At 41.9% G+C, this 18,886-nt stretch overlaps 1 protein-coding gene across 1 annotated transcript; it reads left to right on the top strand.

The window, feature by feature from the left end:
• The first annotated feature begins 291 nt into the window (after nt 1-291).
• Nucleotides 292-14,590, top strand: IBSP (integrin binding sialoprotein). Its single transcript, XM_029913678.1, has 7 exons — nt 292-356; nt 3,096-3,160; nt 3,280-3,330; nt 3,444-3,515; nt 7,167-7,217; nt 12,506-12,625; nt 13,686-14,590. The coding sequence occupies exons 2-7, from the start codon at nt 3,107-3,109 to the stop codon at nt 14,268-14,270; spliced, it is 933 nt and encodes a 310-aa protein (XP_029769538.1). The 5' UTR covers nt 292-356; nt 3,096-3,106; the 3' UTR covers nt 14,271-14,590.
• Nucleotides 14,591-18,886: the final 4,296 nt, after the last annotated feature.

Here is an 18,886-nt window from a genome sequence, read left to right as displayed (position 1 = left end):
AAAACAGAATTCCCAATATTTGTTTTAATTTATATCCAGAACATTATTATACATCTCAGCATCCAAACCCTTCATCTTACACGAGACCTTTAATTAAATGAAACTATACAACCCTCTTGGCACTAGAACAGAGCTTTATGTTTATAAACTAAATCTGTGTCTAGAAACATGTTGAAACTGGGGGGTTTTATGGTGAGAGTCCACTTACTGACATCACACAGGCAAGGTGGTGATTGGCTACTGAGGGTAAAAAGAGAGTTTATATTCCAGTAGGATGACAGTGAGCAAGCAAAACTATTAAATCTGTGTCCACTGACTTCTTTTAACTAGACTGTGTACTTCAGGACTGCAAACCGGTAAGATTTCTTATGTTTAGTTTCTTTATATGTTGTATAAATTGAGACCAACTTTTTCCACCTGTTTTTCTAATCTGTTGATTCTCTATTTCTAACTGGATTGCAAAATTATGCTTTGTATACTTTGTAAAGAAGGTATGAATTTACAGCATGATTGTTGTGATAAAGCTGAATGAAAAGGTAACTAAGTTATGCCATACCTAATTATAACTTGTCAACCACTCCAATATGAGACAGAAAATGTGAAAAAATAAAAATTTCATAAGTGAAATATAATCAAAACCCCTACTGAACAACCTAAGAAAACAATTTTTCCTGACTCTTTTCTGACCTAGGTTTAATACAGCATGGGGAAAATTTGCAGAATGGAAGTAACAGATTTTCCCACAGCTTAAAAAAATTAATACAATTTATCTTGTTGCAAACAGAAATGATCCCAAAAGCAGAGTTTGTAGGTGTTATATTACAGACAGGTGTAATTTGCAAGTTTGGGACCAGATCCTCAGTTGATATAAATCAACATAACTCCACTGAAGTCTACAGGGCTACACTGATGTATATCTGACTCCTTATGTCTCAGTGTCTTAATGAAATAAGCAGTTGTGCAATTTATGGATATTTTTGCTTTCAGAATCTGTGTTTATTACTGCTTCCAAAGAGAAATCTGTAATTCAGTGAAGAACCACGACAACCACTTTAGAACCAAAATCAGACCACTGCAAGTTCTGAAATGTCATGAACTACAGTGCAGTTTCACCCACTTGCACAATGTCTGAATTTGGTTCCTAGTGTTTAGATCTCTCTGATTTACTTTTACTGGGGAGGCGGGTGGGTAGGAGTAGGAGTCTGGTAAGATTCCTAATCACCTTAGCACTAAAAGGCAATTTCCCACCAGCTCTCAGAGCTGTCCCAGGTTTAGAGGACTTGAAGAGAAAATTGAATGAGAACTAGAAATGTGTTTCCAGGTCCTGTTCTATAGAACAAGGAAGAAGATACTTCTTCACTTCAAGACATAATTGGGTGGATCTGGCAGCGCTGAAGAAGTAGTAGACCTGCTAGCCACTTATCTCAAAGACAGTGGATAATGGAGTCAGCTGTTCCTCAGAAACCCTACAACAGGCCACTATTTCCCCCTGGAGACAACTAAAAGTTAAGAGAGTGATGTCCAGAGCCTGTCAAAGTCCTGAGGTCTCAAGCAAGTTTGAGGAAAGGTGCAATAGACCATTATTCAGATCAGGTGATTCAGGGGTCTAAATATCATACAAATATCAGGTGCTCTAAACATAAATATTATGTAAGCCCACATTGTGACCTATATGCTCATTGCTAATCAGCTGACTACCAGGGTTAGAGCAGCTGATTACTTGGAAGGGAGACCTATGAGGAAAACCCACGTTTGGCAGCCCTGATCATGGTGACGTTAGCATTCTTACTATAGCGAAACCCCAGCTTGAAGTTAGGAAAATGGGGATACAGGAAGTTCCTTCAAACACAAAAATCTACTTGAGATCATTAAAGTTTCCTTTCAGAAGGATGGAGAAATTAACCCTAAGGAACTGGCCAAATTCCAGGGTGGGTAATTACATGCTACCAATCTAAATATTTCCTCCTGGAATTTCAACATTCTTGACTTCCTGCACTAAAGTGTTACTTAGTGTTACTGTGTTCTGTTGACTAATGCGTTGAATAATACAGAAAGTGACTCATTAATATTTTCATGAATTAATGTGACAAGCTTGCTCTGCATAATGTCACTCTATGAATTATTCACGACGATACAGACAACTGCCAGTTTATTTGTGAAAATGAGTGCAATTCCCAGAGGTTTTGTGAATTCTTATATGAAGGATTATTTGGCCAGGAACTCAAACTAGATGTACATTATTCATTGTAATTGCTCACTATTCATCACTCACTAGTCTCCTGTTTTAAAAATCAAGTTGTCCAATGAGGGAGCAGAAACATTGCCATGTGACTTAGAAGCCCAGTCATGCAATGCAAACGAAGGATTAGTTCACAAAGAAAAAAACTGATTAAACATTGTTCACAAACTATTTGGTGAGTACTTGCAAAGGGCAACTACATTCACCGATCAGGATTTGTTAATGACTGATCCATCAACAAAGAAAGAAGGCTACATTCATCAGATAATTTAACTGCAATGAAGTTGCCACGCTCTAAGGGCATATTTACTTGGCAGCTGGAATGGTGCCTCCCAGCCTGGGTAGACAGATTTGTACTAGCTCTGTTCTAGCTTGCGTACTAAAAATAGCAGCGTGGATACTGTAGCATGGACAGCAGCTTGGGCTAACCGCCTGAGTCCATGCCCTCCCAACTCAAGCTCAGATGCTTGCCCATTCCATTGCCTGTGCACTAGTTCCATGCTGCTCTTTTTGGCACACTAGCTCAAGCAGTATTAGTAGGAATCTGTCTACCTAGGCTGGAAGGCACGCCCCCAGCTGCAGTGTAGACATACCCTAAGTGACATAGTCAACCCCAGAAATGGCAGTACTGTATTTCAGTGATGGGAGAAGCGATTCCCCTATGCTTGTCTATCTCCATACAGATATATTTGTGTGTGTGTGTGCGCACGCGCACGTGTCTGTCTGTCTAAATGTCACTGGGGTATTTCTGGATGAAAATACTGCATAAGTCATTAGCCCAGGAGCTCCCTTGCTGTGCTGATGTTTCATAAATGTGAAGTAAATATACTAACATTACCGTTCTTGTTACTTCCAGAAAATACAACAATGAGGACTGCACTTATCTTTATCTGCCTTTTGGGAATAGCCTGTGCTTTCTCAGTAAGTGACTTCAACAACTGACTAACTCTTCTAGATCATTGATACCACTTGCCAGTGACTTTGCCTTGCTGCTGTTTTTAAGTAGGAGAACCATTCATTAACATAACCTTTTCCAACAGGCAAAAAGCTTCTATAGAAGAGCAAAATCAGATGACTCGGAAGAAAACGCGGTATGATATCAGCCTTGTTGGATTATTTTGGTGTATTACAATTACGCTTACTTGTTTCTTAAGCTCCAATACCTGAAACCAACATTGATTTAGTTTTTTTACTTTTTTGCTAGGTTTTCAAGAACAGACATCGATATTATTTTTACAGATATGCCTATGCCTATCCACCACAGAGAAGATTTCAGGTAAATGCAGCTTTTTGAAAGGAATTGACTTCTTAACAGTTATAATCATTGCCAGTTGCATTATGATCCATACACTTAACATAATTAAATATCTATTGGACAAAAATGATTGCCAATATCAGATAATTTAAAGTTACACCTCTACCCCGATATAACGCGACCCGATATAACACGAATTTGGATATAACAGTGCTCTGGGGGGGGGGGAGAATGAGCACTCCGGCGGATCAAAGCAAGTTCGATATAATGCGGTTTTACCTATAACGTGGTAAGATTTTTTGGCTCCCGAGGACAGCGTTATATAGGGGTAGAGGTGTATTTAGAACAATTCACATATATTTGAACTCAGTTTTGGCATAAGCAGGAATAATTCCATCTACACCACCTGAAAGCAGTGGAGTTAAACTCATTTGCACCAGGACTGAATTTGGCCCGGGATGTTCCAAAGACAGTTAGGGATGCTAATTTATTCTTATTTAGATGGGTGAACCTAATCTGCTTCAAGATCCTGCAAATCTCTTAAATTCTCTTTTAGGTGTGTGAAATTTTCTCTCTATAGTTTAAAATGGAGCAAAATGAACCATTCATATTGATTTATATATACAACTGATTCAGTTTTTACAAACAAAAGCCTGTGGGTGAAATTCTTACCTCATGCAACTCAATGGCAAAAATCCCCTGGACTTCAATGGGTCCAAGATTTCATCCCAAATGTTTCTCTAGCCAAAACAAAACGATACCAACTATGCTTTAGAGACAGAAACCTCCAAAAGCGGAACTGGCACAAGTGCGGGTCCAATGGGGGGTGGGGTGGGCGGCAGATTCTCAGCTGGTTTAAATATTGTAGCTCCATGGAGCTACAGCAATGCACAACTGCTGATGATCTGGCCTTCTGGGTGGTGTACATGTACTGGGCCTGATTCTGATCCATTTGTAGTGGTGTAAATTAGGATTAACTCCACTGAAGTCGGCACATTTATACTAATGTAAGTTTGGGGTAAGTGAAAGGAGAATCGGGCTCATTATATCCATTTTTTCAGCCACGCTAATTTATGCCCAGGTCCGGCCTTTGATGTTTTGCTGCCAGAGCAAAAAAATATTTTGGCACCCCCCAAATGGCCGAGTTTAAAACAAAAAACAAAACCACCCCCTCCCCCAAATGGCTGGGTCAACCAGCCAAGCAGCTGCAGCAACAGGAACAAAAAGAGAGACGAGCAATGTGGTGCCCCTGGAAGTTGCCATCCAGAGCCCCCACCCCTCGGACTGGCCCTGCTTATGCACAGTTGACTATGGGGTTGGCTGACATTCAGCAATAGTCAGATGTGGGAATGCCCCAGGCACACCTCTTTCTCTCTGGGAACATCCCCCAACGTGACCCCAGAACTGGGGGCTGCTGCGGGTAACAGAGGAGAGCCAGTGAATTCCCCAGGAATTCTCCACAGTATCTTTACTGTCTTTTATGCTGTCAGAGCCAGTGGAAAGGAGCTGGAGGGCAGTCATGAAACGGGCCTGGCACCCCGCTGCCCCCATTGTAACACTTTTGACTAGATTTACAAAGAAGAGCTCAGCACCCCAATAAGTTGGGATCTTTTGAACATCTCGCCCACGAGGTTCATGTTCCAAAGACATTTGGTGTGACTCACAAGGGCACTGACACAAAACATGTTATTTAAAAGAGACTCACTGTTATAGAAGATAAAATAATTACACTCATTTTAAAGCAGTCAACAAAGGCCACTTAATTCCCAGACCTGTCCAGAACTGTGGCCAGTATCGCCGTATGGATTGCATCCTGCCTGGCGGTACTGCCGAGAATATGACATCATTTACCTCAGTATGGCCTCTGGAAATGGCACAGACTGGCATGGCTCAAGGTTACAGGAAAGCAGGATGTGTAATTGCATGATGCCTCACACAGAAAGGAGACTCCACTTATAACTGAAAAAAATAGGAGAAAATAGGAAAAATAGCAGAATTTACTATAAGCTTTTTAAAAAAAAAACACCAGCAGTTTGAAATTATTTTTCAGGGACTCAAAATCTGTCTCTTTTGACTGGCATGCAGTTCAATGCAGAGGCACAGTCGTAGATTTCCTCTGACGCTAAAAATGGTCTTGCTTCTGGAAATGATGCCCCAGAAGCACAGTGGTTTGGCACGTCCCTCTGGTACAAATATATTTTTGTGTGGGCCTATCTCTAGCTCTCACTCACAATGTCAGAGGACAATCCTGTGAACCCATCCTTATCTCGTCCCTAATTATGCTGAGCACAAATATCAATGGACAGAAGATACACGCTCCAAGGCCAAAAATGCTTGTGGGCTTCCTGGTTTTCCCTACACCTTTCCTCTCCCCACCTCCAGAAATAATAGTCACAGTAAAGCCCCTTATGGAAAGCTAATGCTTTGGTTCCCAGATAATATTAGTAGAAATGTTTGCTGCCTTTATAAGAATTCTTAAGATATCCAGTCAAAACATTACTTACACCCGGGGTGAAAAACTGAATGATGTGAAACCGCATCTATTTCAAAGCACATCCGTTCTACCCAGAAATTGATATGGAGGGCTGAGAGTCTAAATTAGTTAAGGCCAGATTCTGGTACCCTTTCTGCCTGCCTAGTAACAAATGTCATAAATCAATGTAATGGCTGAGCAGCGCTTTGAAAGTGTTAAGTGCTGTGTAAGTAACTGGGTGAACCAGGGTGGAAAAGCACAGCGTAGCACTGAATGGTGGCAGGGGAAAGGGAAGATTCTGTCCACCTATAGCTTATTGTCCAAGGCCTCTATTCTTTTCCATGAAGCTCTGTGGTTACTGGGAGAGTCTGATGGTATATAACAGAGGATAAGTTGTTGGAGAGGCAAGATATTTGGCAGAAGATTTTCTGTAGACAGAAGCAGATGATTTACAATGAAAATGAGAGGTGAAGCACACAGAGCAGCAATGAAGCTTTTCAGTCCAGCGAGTGGGATGGCTTAGTGGGCTACACACCACTTTTGAAATGTTTAGTCTCCCAGGAGGACAGATTCAATCAGCTCTAGGCCAGTTTGATCCTGCCCTCCATCCTCAATGTACATAATCTGAGTCCCACAAAATTTTCAGACAAGACTTTAAAAATTTGTCTACTGCGTGTGGACTTTGAAGGACCTATTGATGCCTTTTGAAAGGCTCGGGGCTTATCACTGCACAGAATCATTGTGCAGCAGTGGTGTGCTGGCTGGCGGCTGTGCTCCCCCCTGAAGGTCACTCTCATTCAGTAGGGTGCATGCATATAATCGGTGCTTTGGGATGAAAGGCATTGTCCACATCAGCCATTTTTGGTACAACATGCTCCCCTGAGAAGCTGGTGGAAACATCAGTATATCTGTGGTATACACACACACCTCCCAAGGTTCCATTGACATTACAAACCCTTCTCCACCTGACTCTCCACCACTCTCTGCATCTCAAGTTTCATGTTCACCATCATAAGGTCACCAGAATCCTTTAACTGTCTGGCTAACCTTGTAGATCAATTATCCATGTAGAATCTTTTCAGTGCTTTACATGCAATCCTCAGAAACACACACACACACACACATTCTTTCCCCCGCCCCATCCCCCAATTTTCTGCAAGCACAGGAAAGGAAATACTCACAATTTTCCCTCTGTTTAGAGCAGTGACTCAGAAGAAGAAGACAGCTCGGAGGAGGAGGAAGAAGAAGGGGTACGTAACTTGCGTGGCCATTGTCAAAACAAACCAAGTAGCACAAAAAAATCAAACAAAAAATGGGGATGTTTTTATAGTCTGGACTCTGCGAATGATAATGGTCAGGATTGCTAACTACCCACAGGTTTCCATTCTGGACTGCTGCTATGTTTTTTAAGCCCTGAGTCATCTTTTTTTTTTTTTTTTTTTAAAGGGGGGACTAATCTTTGAGACACAGTCCAGGCTTTCTGGTTCCAAAGGTTTAGAAATGGGCAGGGCTTGATAAAATTACAGAAACAGACCTGCTTCAGGCCTAAAAAGATGAAATGCTAATAATGTTCAGCACTTCGATAGTGCCCTTCATCTAAGAACCTCTTTAAAAGAGCACTTTATAAACAACATTGTGAGACAGGTAAGTATTGTTACTAGCTTTTTTACAGATGGGTAAACTGAGGCACTAGCACTGGAAAGTCCTGCTTAACGATTAGACCATAGAACTAGGTTTACTACATTTAGATCAGGATAATTGCAAAGCAAAGACTGTGGAGAATTATGGAACTAAACTCTTCTTTCCTTAGAGAGTCTGTGGGCCAGAACCTCAGCTGATGGAAATCTGCAAAGCTCCATTGACAGTAATGTAACGTTGTTGATTCACACTAACTGAGGATCTGGCTGTATGTCCAGTTCTTTTGGCTGTATGTGTTTGTGTGGGACATTATGTATAGCCGCATGCAATCTTCTGCACTGTTCTTGGGTTTGGTGATTCACCAGTCCTTATTTTACCGACACAGAAGTTGTTCTCCTTGTTGGCACACCACAGAATTCTGCAACCTAATCCTTAAGGGAATAAAATGACCCAGAAACAAGAGTGGCCCCAGGGTTAACTCATAAAACAAGCCCATCAACTGAGAAAAGGGAACACTGACTACAGAGAGTACTTCCATCACATAACCATGGGGTGTATTTGCAGTACTAGGAGTTAAGCATCTTCTCCTATTACTATTTACCTTCTAGATTGTGTTGGCTCCTTCAAAACTGATATAATCTCTGCGTAAATATGTATTTTGGTGTAATACTATTTTTGGAAATGCATATTTTGACCTGGATAGGCAGTAATAGCTTCTTTGCTACCATTATGGTCTCTTGGGTCAATGTGTGCTTAGAGACTACTGTATTTATAACACCGAATTTTTGGCCTGAATGACTGTTATGGGTTACAAAGATGCCATTATCTATATTGTGCTTACCTGGCTTTCCACACACTTTTACAACAACCATTGGTGTTAATTATACAGGTATCCAGGGAAAGGAATATATTACACTCCTAAATCTACATACTGAAAATAATCATGCAATTTTATTTGCAAATACTTAGGGTTAAATCCTGGGGCATGCTACATGGATGCATAATACCCAAAGGCAGCTGAAAAATCTATATGTCAGGTTCACGGGAGGCAATAATTATCTGAGAGCCTTGTGCATAGAGATTCTGCAACCTATGTGCTGCGGAGATCTCTGCAGCTCAGCACAGGAGAAATGGGGGAAGCGTAAGCAAGACAGGGCACCAGTGTTTCCATACAAAGCATAAATCTACAGGATTGAAACCCCACAAGCAGGAGAACAAACAGTGGACCTTACCCCCCACTCACCTCCATAGCATGTATTAGTAGCTGTGGCCCAGCTAACCAGATATCCTGTTGAGTCTGAGTCCATTCCTCAGTCCTGGGGGGCTTTCATGCGGAGCAAGGTGTACCTTCTTTGCTCTGTTTCCATTAATTTGGCCTTTCATGCTCATAGTCAGCAAACCAGGATTCTAAACAGAGTAACTCATTTGAAATTTATTTCCCAATTGGTATCTTTGTTGGCAGAGAAGACGAAACTGGAACTGTGATGGCGAATAAATTGCCCTATCCGTTTGAGAGAAAAGAGGAAAATATGTTTCAAAATACCTCCCCAAACATGCCCCTTGTGGAGGAGTGCAAATAGCTTAAACATTTAGAGACTAGCACAGCTAAGATTTTCCAAAGTGAGGAGTGATTTTTTTGGGTGCCTAACATGAGAGGCTTTAAAGGGGCCTGATTTTCAGAACATGCTGAGCACTCACCCCTTGAAAGTCTCTCAAGTTGAACACCCACAAACTGAGACACCCAGAACCATTAGTCTGTATTGAAAATGTAAGCCTATATTTAGAGATGGGTCTTATCTGGAAAGGGCTTCAACATGGTCTCTGTTCCGGTGGGCACAATATTAATTATGGGAGCATTGCAGTTGCCATCAGGTAGGTGAGCATTTAATCTCTAACTTTGAGTTTACAGTTATTCACAAGGATAAAAATGATATCCACAAAAATAGAGGCCACATTTTAAAAGGCAGGGCATTACCATGTATATTGTGTCTGTATTCATCTGTAGGCATAATACTGTCATATAAAAACAATTCCTCTATTATCTACCTGCCAAGACTAGAGTCAGGTTTCTGCCTTTCCTTTGGGAAGTGTTGATGACATGCAGACAACCTGGAGCACAGGCAGAATCTGCATGCTGAAACTGTTTAGGTGTTGGTGATATAAAAAACTCTGGCAGGAGAAACCCAGAGCCCTGAAAGCATAAAACCAGGTCCTGGCCGGTTTAAAAAAACAACAACAACAAAAAATAACCCTCTAACTTCTCCTTTAAAGTGCTTTTACTTGTAATTCTTAAATCTCCTTATGAATTTTGTTTACATGACTTGAGGTTTCAGATAGTCATTTCTGAAGTGAACCAAAGTGGCTTGAAGAAACATTGACTTTATTCTCTATTGTTTTTTAAAAAGTGGTTTCCAGGCTAAGACAATTCTGTGGCATGCTTTAGCCTTAAAGGCAGTGGAGAGAAAGATAATTTATAATGAAAAGGCAGAACCTCAGCAATGGCTATATAAATAGCATAACTACAATAATTATTTTATTGGGCCCATGACAACCTCTGATTCCTATCCACACAGACAACCACACCATGCAATTTGGTGGCTCTTTCAACAGAGTGGAAAATAACTTAAGTTTTAACTGGCACTAAATTAACCCAAGATTTGAGGTTCACCTTCCTTGATTCCTCTTTAGATACTGAGCAGTGTGTGTTGAAGGTGATCACATTAGACTGTTCCTCTCTTTAGTATTGTACTACTGGTCATATAAACAAGGCAGTCTGCAGAAGATAGGGGGGAAATCTCTGAAATTCTTACAGATTCTAATACTATAATTGGCTGTGCGCAAAAATAAGAAAGAAAAATTGAATCAGGCTTGCCAGAGGAACAAGAGGAATTACTAAAAGTAGGGTGACCAGATGTCCCAATTTTATAGGGACAGTCCTGATATTTGGGGCTTTGTGTTATATAGGTTCCTGTTAACCCCCACCCCCTGTCCTGATTTTTCATACTTGCTGGCTGGTCACCCTAACTAAAAGAACCAGCACAAGCACCATGTATCTATCTATGATTTAAGAAATAGGTTTCTCTCTTCCCCAATCTCAGCCTTGAGAACAGGTGAAGCTAGCCATTAGTAGCCTCAGAAATCAACTGTCCCTCCCATTCAACTGAGCACTAAAACTATACACTCAGCTCTTCAGTCCACTTCCCACGGAAGCCAGGGACTTCACTTCCACCCCAAGGATAGGATCCATCACCAGACCTTTAATATTTTTTTTCCTCCACAGCCCTCTTGGTAGCCAGAATAGATTGATACACAGCTGTTTTATTGTAATGTGTTAGAGATAGAAAACAAACCTCAAAAGTCAGTCTGGCAGAAGCGGGCCCCCTATATCATTTTTATTTGTTTATTACAATTTTTCACTCTTTCCTCTCTGCTGCTTTGTCATTGTTTCTCTATATTTTTTCAATCTTCCCAACAATCTGATCCACTTTGCACTTTATTTCTTCAATGGTGTTTTTTTCATCTGCTCACTTTTCCAGAGATACTCCAAAGCAGAAAGCAAACTCATTAATGTCTGAGTTCAAATCAAAACTTTCAACCCCACTATGTTTGAGTGCATTTGAAGTTAGGCAAAACAAGTTCACCCATCTCTACTTCAAAGCTTGATTTCGTTCTTTGAAATGATATACTTTGTTAAACAAGAAACAAAAACAAAAACATTCAGCTTCAGTCACTGACGTGTAATTACAAAGGAAGGATGGGACTAGTTTTGGTTTTCACTGAAGTCTCAAAACAAAAATTCCTGGGAAAATACAAAACCCAAAGTAGTCCCCATTTTCTGAGCAGAGTTAACAGTTCTTTGGGATGTTGTGTGATTGTGAATGGGATTTTGGTGGTCAGTTAGAGGATCGCTATATTAAGATATGGTCTACACTGTGAAAAAAGTTGGAAAAACCTCAGCTCTAGAAACACAAAACCAGAAGTGGTCCCAATTGTCCATTGTTCAAGTAGCATATTTAAATTCACACAAACCCAGAGTCTGTCTTGAACTGCTCATTATGTAATTACAATTACTACATGCACTACAGCTGTAACTGCTTGTACATTGGGTTGCAAGTGCATGTGCTTTTTAGCATATGCAACTAACTGCATACATGCAGATTTAACAGTTTAGCCATAGGGCTTACATTTTACCATAGAGACAGGGGTGCTGGATCAGTTTTTATGGTTGGGGTGCTGAGAGCCATTGAACCAAACTGTAAACCCCGTATATGATGGAAACCACTTCAAGCCAGAGGGTGTGACAGCACCCCCAGCACCCCTAGTTCTAGCACTATGCATAGAGATACAAAATTTCACATGCAGCTGTGACTACTAAATGGCCACTTGTGCATTATATGTGCATAATACTAATGTAGATAAATAATCCTGGTAGCTGAACACACCAACTCAGGCGTCTTCTAGAAAAAATGTGCCCGTTAAGGTGAAATTATTAAAGCATCCTCTACACCTCATTACTAAATTTGTGCTTGTAATTTTGTTCACACAATCATTTCCTCCTGCAGATAATGGGATTTTCGTGCAGGCTGTTTGTTTAGATTTGCAGATGACTGTGCACACTCAAGTTCGAGGCTGCTTTTGAAAACAGAGCTCTAAAATTATTTGTTCTTGAACTCCACAGCCAAGACACAAATTCAGGATTCTCTGTTTTCCCTGCAAGGATTGGCATCGCAAGCTCCTAAGAAAGAGTGCTTTCCTTCAGTATTTAAGGCAGACAGAGCAAGGGCAGAAGGGAAAAACAATTCCCTCTATTGAAATGTTTACTGCTCACGTGATGAGATTATTTTTATATCTCTGTTGAAACTAAAACAGCCTCTGTGACCAGTGTCATGTAATATCTCAGCAGGAGCAGTCAAACGAAGGAAACAATGGAGAGAATGAAGGTGAAGAATCTACTACAGAGGCTCCCACTGCTGTAGGCAAGAAAGACCTTGGTACAGGAGACACCAAAATCCCTAAGAAGGTAATATTTGCAGCCCTCCAGTAAGCTTATAAATACAATGAAGCCAGTACAAAAGGCTGTCCCCCCCGACCCCAACCCCAATAGACTGGCCCAAGGAATCTCAAAATACATTGAGCTTGATTCTCTGCTCACCCATTTTACACCGGTGTAACTCAATGGACTCCTGATTTATGCTGGAGAACAGGCCCACTAAATACAGTTCAGCTCCTTCTTTATTAGACGGTTCCCATTGTTAAACCCCAATTTGTGTCATAACCATTAGTAGTAGTTTCCAAGAGCTCTGATAGGCCTAGACCAGGTAAGGGCCCTCACTATGGTAGGCACCGTACAAAACACATATATGGTGACAGCTTACAATTTGAAGGCAGGCTTTACTGTGCCTTAATGTCTTTCTGTTCCCAAAAAGCAGGGGGAAATACCAGGGCTATAAAATATAGTCTGTATTCAATGCTTCTTAGTCTGGAGCACATTCAGCTTTTTGGTATGGGCTTAGGAGCCAGTGGATGATATGCCTAGCTATATCTGCTGGGAGGTAAACATCCTGAAAGGAGTCTCTGTCTGCAACCATGTATTACCAGCTCCTCAGCTAGTGTAAGTCAGTGGAGTCCACATGTGGCTTTCAGATGGGCACAATGCCTTTTGCATGTTCCTAATTGCACTGGGGGTAATTTTGTCTTTCCCATTTTGAAAGCTCTATCATATTGCTGCCCTGTGGGCCAGCCAGCTTACTAGCCACTGTGGGTGGGTGTGAGTAGAGAGCCATACCTCTGCTTACTTCCCAGCCATTTCCCCCTAGAGTGGGGGAAGCTTTTGGAATGCAGTCCTTGCACCACCCCCATCCCCAAGTGACTGAGTTGCAACTGTGATCACCCCTTACATGGGCCATGCAAGAAGCCAGGAGGGAATCCTTCCTCCCTCCTACCCATGTGTGGTCCATTAGGGCAAGACACACGTCGCCTGAAGGGTCTGGCCCCATGTTAAAAGTTTTCGAATGACTGCGTCTTTCCCTTGTCTATTTATCCCTTTGTAAATTTGAACTCTTTTGACGTATGTGACACAGGAGCAAGACAGCCAAGGTGCCGAGAATGCTGAAACGGGTGAAAGCCCTAAAAAAGTGGGGGGAGGCAAAGCTCCCGGAAAAGGCGGGAAGAGCGAAGGCTCTGAAGGCTCTGAAGGCGAAGAAGACAGCGATGAAAACGAGGAGGAGGAAAATGAAGAAGAGGAGGAAACTGAAAAAGTGGATGAGAACGGCAATGGCGGCAATGGCACGAGCACCAATGGTACGGACACAGAGAATGGGAATGGTGGCAAGGGAGAGGCTGAAGAGGAGGAGGAAGAGAATGGAAGTGAAGCCACGACCATTGTCATCACCACCCCGACAGATCCGGGGCTAGATGACACCACGCCTACTGAGGATCAGGGCGTTTATGACACCACCACCGCTGGGGATCTGTGGGGTTATGAAAACGGAGAAACCACCTCCACGGGCTATGAAAATGGCTACGAAAGCCAAACAGATTATAACGACGGCAGGGAGAACGGGTATCCCCGAGGGGACAGCTACAGAACATATGAGGATGAATATGGCTACTACAAGGGGCATGGGTATGATGTATATGGCCATGATTACTATTACAATCAATGAACAGCAAGACCATGATTGATATTGTTAATGCTAATACTCTGCATGGCAATTGTTTTCAACGTTCTCAGGAAGGTGCAGCAAAATGTAACACGATGCCTGTAAAAAAAAGGGGAGGGGGAGGACCCATCTTTAATGAGTGGCATTACTGCTAACTACTAAAATGTGCTCTTTGTTAAAGACATGCTTTTGGACATTATATACGCTCCTGGGGTTTGTAGATTTTTAATCCTGGTGCTGAGGAATATTGTGTGTCAGGTGGAATGATCCAATGAGTTTTGTTGTATACTATATATTTGCAGTGTGTCTATCCATTGTTTATATTAAAGTCAAAATGAATTTTAAAGCAACCAAAATGACCAACATGTTGTAAGGAAGAAGAAATGACTTTTAAATGATCTGCCCAATCCCATGTCACTTGCTAGTTTTCCACTAACGGGATCAAATGCTCAGCTGGTGTAAATCAGCAGAGCTGCACTGGAGACAAAGGAGCTACATCGGTTTTTACCAGCTGAGGATGTGCCTCGCTGTGTTTGGAGACTGACTTATTCCTGTCTCTCCCCAGGCCAAAATGCACACAAAACACACTGGCAAGAGGAAATGATTGATTAAAAATAGAAAAACGTCTCTAGACTAACCTCCGACTAATTGAAGGGCCCTCTTTTAGGGAATACTTTATCAATAGATTCACAGTTGTCCTGCTGGCATTATAAGAAGATATGGCACTGACCTAGTGCAACTGAGATGAACCTGTACAATTTGGAGTCAGGGAAAATCTTACATTATCTTTCATTGCTAAGTTAAATGATCAGACATCAAGGCCATACCATATCAATAAGCATACAATGGGCTAAATTCTTCTTTATGTTATGCTGATGCAAATCCAGAATAACCCTCTTGTCTTTAATAGTTACTCCAGATTTATATACCAGTGTAGCAAAGAAAAGAGTTTGGCTGTAAAATCATAACTGCGTCCTGACAGTTTCTATGGTGTGATAAGGATGGTACTGTGGTTAAGGCAAAGAAAGGACTTTTGGCTAAGGCACATAGGACCTTCTTACGAGGTTCAGGGTGCAATCCAGACCAGCAAAAGTCTGTGTCACCACTTGCCCTGCAACATGGGTGCTTTACAACACTTTGCTGCTGTAGCTGCCAGCCAAGGACGCTCACATCCAACCTACAAGCCTGAAGTGCCTTTGTGCTGGACAGCCCTGGTTCAGCAGCTCTGAGCCTAGAAGCCTGTCTACAGCCCCGCTCGGTACCCCCACCTGTTAGCCTGATAGTTTTGTTTGCCTAATATGTGAAAATGGACTTTCATTGTTTTTGTCCGAACACCACGCTGGTCAGAGAATCGAATACACAGTCCTTTGTCTAGGGCAAACCTGTTTACCAACACCTCCTGACATGCCTGCTTTAAACACACTTGAGTCATAATTCCAGCATATATCTCTTAATGCACACGCCGTACGCACCTCACACATGAACTTTAGTGATCAGTGAGTTATTAGTTTTCAGATGATACCTTTCAAGGCATATTGTGTACAAACATTATTACAATAGTGAATAGGCTGTGAATACAGGAGTGTCCAGGGTCACACACTTCCATTACAAAGCTGCAGGAGAGTTACCCACTGGCTGACTCGGAGGCAGCAGGTCAGAGCCCTCTTTCCTGGACGGGGCATCTGCCACCAAATTTTATTTCCCCTTTTTATAGAAGAAACCTGTTTTGTCACCCTTGTGTACAGTCTCCAGGACACTATACCAGAGAATATCCATAATTTCACCTACTGAGTTGTTACAAACATTTCACAGTGACATTAATGACCAGCGTGTGAGGTGTAATGAGTATGTCAGGCCTGACAAGAGTTGCTGACACAGTAGTGAATCACCAGTGGGCCTTTGTGACACAGTTCTGATTTTCAAAAACCACGTGTCCCAACTGCACGCTCAATTCCTGCATGAAATTTCTGCAGTTTTGCACACAGATACGTCATTTACACACAAGTGGCTAGTTCTTTGTTTAATTTTGCAGTTTTGAAAAATCAGGCAAGCCCAGGAGGATGTGAATAAGCCTGGTAGGGTTAGGATTACTCCACATGGCTGAGTGAAGGGAAGAGGCAAACATAAGCAACCCAGTGGTTGACAGTGGTTAGTCAGCTGCTGTGCCAAGACCACTGCTTTTCTTGCTGACCAATAGTGTCTCATCGTTACTTTGGGCTCCCCAGTCTCTATTTCTTATATTTGCACTGTAAGCTCTTCGGGCAGAGACCATCTTTTGGTTCTGTGTTTGCACAGTGCCTAGCACAATGGGACCCTGATCCATGACTCAGGGTCCTAGGTATTATTGCAATACAATCCAACAAACAATCAACGAAAATGCAGAGAAAGGAAGTGAGATGCATAGCTGTGAATAGAGAGAAGAAAAAGGAAGTAAGGAGTGATACACTTAGTACCAATGTGGACACAAGAACAAATGGATATAAACTGGACATTAGGAAGTTTAGACTTGAAATGAGATGAAGGTTTCTAACCATTCGAGGAGTGAAGTTCTGGAACAGCCTTCCAAGGGGAGTAGTGGGGGCAAAAGACATATCTGGCTTCAAGACTAAGCTTGATAAGTTTATGGAGGAGATGGTATGATGGGATAGCCTAATTTTGGCAATTAATTGATCTTTGATTATTAGCAGATTATTAGCAGCCATTATGCCCAATGGCTTGTGATGGGATATTAGATGGGGTGGGATCTGAGTTACTACAGAGAATTCTTTCCTGGGTGCTGGCTGGTGAGTCTTGCCCACATGCTCAGGATTTAACTGATCGCCATATTGGGGATTTTTCCTCCAGGGCAGATTGGCAGAGGCCCTGGAGGTTTTTTGCCTTCCTCTGCAGCGTGGGGCATGGGTCACTTGCTGGAGGATTCTCTGCACCTTGAGGTCTTTCAACCATGATTTGAGGACTTCAATAACTCAGACATAGGTTAGGGATTTGTTACAGGAGTGGGTGGGTGAGATTCTGTGGCCTGCGTTGTGCAGGAGATCAGACTAGATGATCATAATGGTCCCTTCTGACCTTAAAGTCTATGAGTCTATATTAAAGAGAGTCTGTAGGAAGGTGAAAGATTATTATTTTGAGTTTACATTAGATATGGATGAACTCTCTCTTCATCCCAGACCATCTTTTCAGGCATAGGGAGCAGTTACAATGTTGCCATTCATTGTTGTCCATGGCTTGTTCCTCCACTGAGCCCAACTCGGTCATAGAATCGTAGGACTGGAAGGGACCTCGAGAGAGAGGTCACCTAGTTCAGACCCCGGCACTCATGGCAGGACTAAGTATTATCTAGACCATCCCTGACAGGCGTTTGTATAACCTGCTCTTAAATATCTCCAATGATGGAGAGTCCACAACCTCCCCAGGCAATTTATTCCAGAGCTTAACCACCCTGACAGTAAGGAAGTTTTTCCTAATGTCCAACCTAAACTTCCCTTGCTGCAATTTAAGCCCATTGCTTCTTGTCCTATCCTCAGAGGTTAAGAAGAACAATTCTTATCCCTCCTCCTTGTAACAACCTTTTATGTACTTGAAAACTGTTATGTCCCCCCTCAGTCTTCTCTTCTCCAGACTAAACAAACCTAATTCTCTCAATCTTCCCTCATGGGTCATGTTTTGTAGACATTTAATCATTTTTGTTGCTCTTCTCTGGACTTTCTCCAATTTGTCCACATCTTTCCTGAAATGTGGTGCCCAGAACTGGACACAATACTCCAGTTGAGGCCTAATCAGCGTGGAGTAAAGAGGAAGAATTATTTCTCGTATCTTGCTTATAACACTCCTGCTAATACATGCCAAAATGATGTTTGCTTTTTTTACAACAGTTTTACACCGTTGACTCATATTTAGCTTGTGTCCACTATGACCCCCAGATCCTTTTCCGCAGGACTCCCTTCTAAGCAGTCATTTCCCATGTGCAACTGATTGTTCCTTCCTTAATGGAGTACTTTGTATTTGTCCTTATTGAATTTCATCCTATTTACTTCAAACCATTTCTCCAGATCATTTTGAATTTTAATTCTATCCTCCGAAGCACTTGCAACCCCTCCCAGCTTGGTATCGGCCACAAACTTTATACGTGTACTCTCTATGCCATTATCTAAATCATTGATGAAGCTATTGAACAGAACTGGACCCAGAACTGATCCCTGTGGGACCCCACTCATTATGCCTGTCCAGCATGACTGGAGCCACTGATAACTACTCTCTGGGAACAGTTTTCCAACCAGTTTTGCACCCACCCACCTTATAAGTAACTCCATCTAGGTTGCATTTCCCTAGTTTGTTTATGAGATGGTCATGCGAGACAGTATCAAAAGCTTTACTAAAGTCAAGATATAAGATTACTAAAGTCAAGTCATGTCCCCACATACGATATCCTGCCATCTAGTCAGTGGCTGTCTCTAGGTCCAACTGACCTTGGTTGCATTTGCATTATTTTCTTTGGCATTCTATCATCTGTCTTCTGCAGCGCTCACACCGTTGTAAACTTTTTGATTGTTACCAATATCATACCCTGACTTCACATTTTGAGACCTATCAGCAGTTTTTAATGCATTTAATGTATA

This window comes from Terrapene carolina, unplaced genomic scaffold (genome assembly GCF_002925995.2).
Source record: "Terrapene carolina triunguis isolate 2854851 unplaced genomic scaffold, T_m_triunguis-2.0 Scaffold789, whole genome shotgun sequence".
NCBI lineage: Eukaryota > Metazoa > Chordata > Testudines > Emydidae > Terrapene > Terrapene triunguis.
The sequence above is the reverse complement of the archived record's forward strand: the minus strand, read 5'-3'. Positions and strand labels throughout refer to the sequence as shown.

Excerpts from the sequence above, each read along its gene's own strand:
- IBSP (XM_029913678.1), top strand. The coding sequence starts at position 3,107 with ATGAGGACTGCACTTATCTTTATCTGCCTTTTGGGAATAGCCTGTGCT. Across the intron at positions 3,161-3,279 it reads GAATAGCCTGTGCTTTCTCA|GCAAAAAGCTTCTATAGAAG; the intron begins GTAAGTGACTTC and ends CTTTTCCAACAG. Across the intron at positions 7,218-12,505 it reads AGGAGGAGGAAGAAGAAGGG|CAGGAGCAGTCAAACGAAGG; the intron begins GTACGTAACTTG and ends GTAATATCTCAG.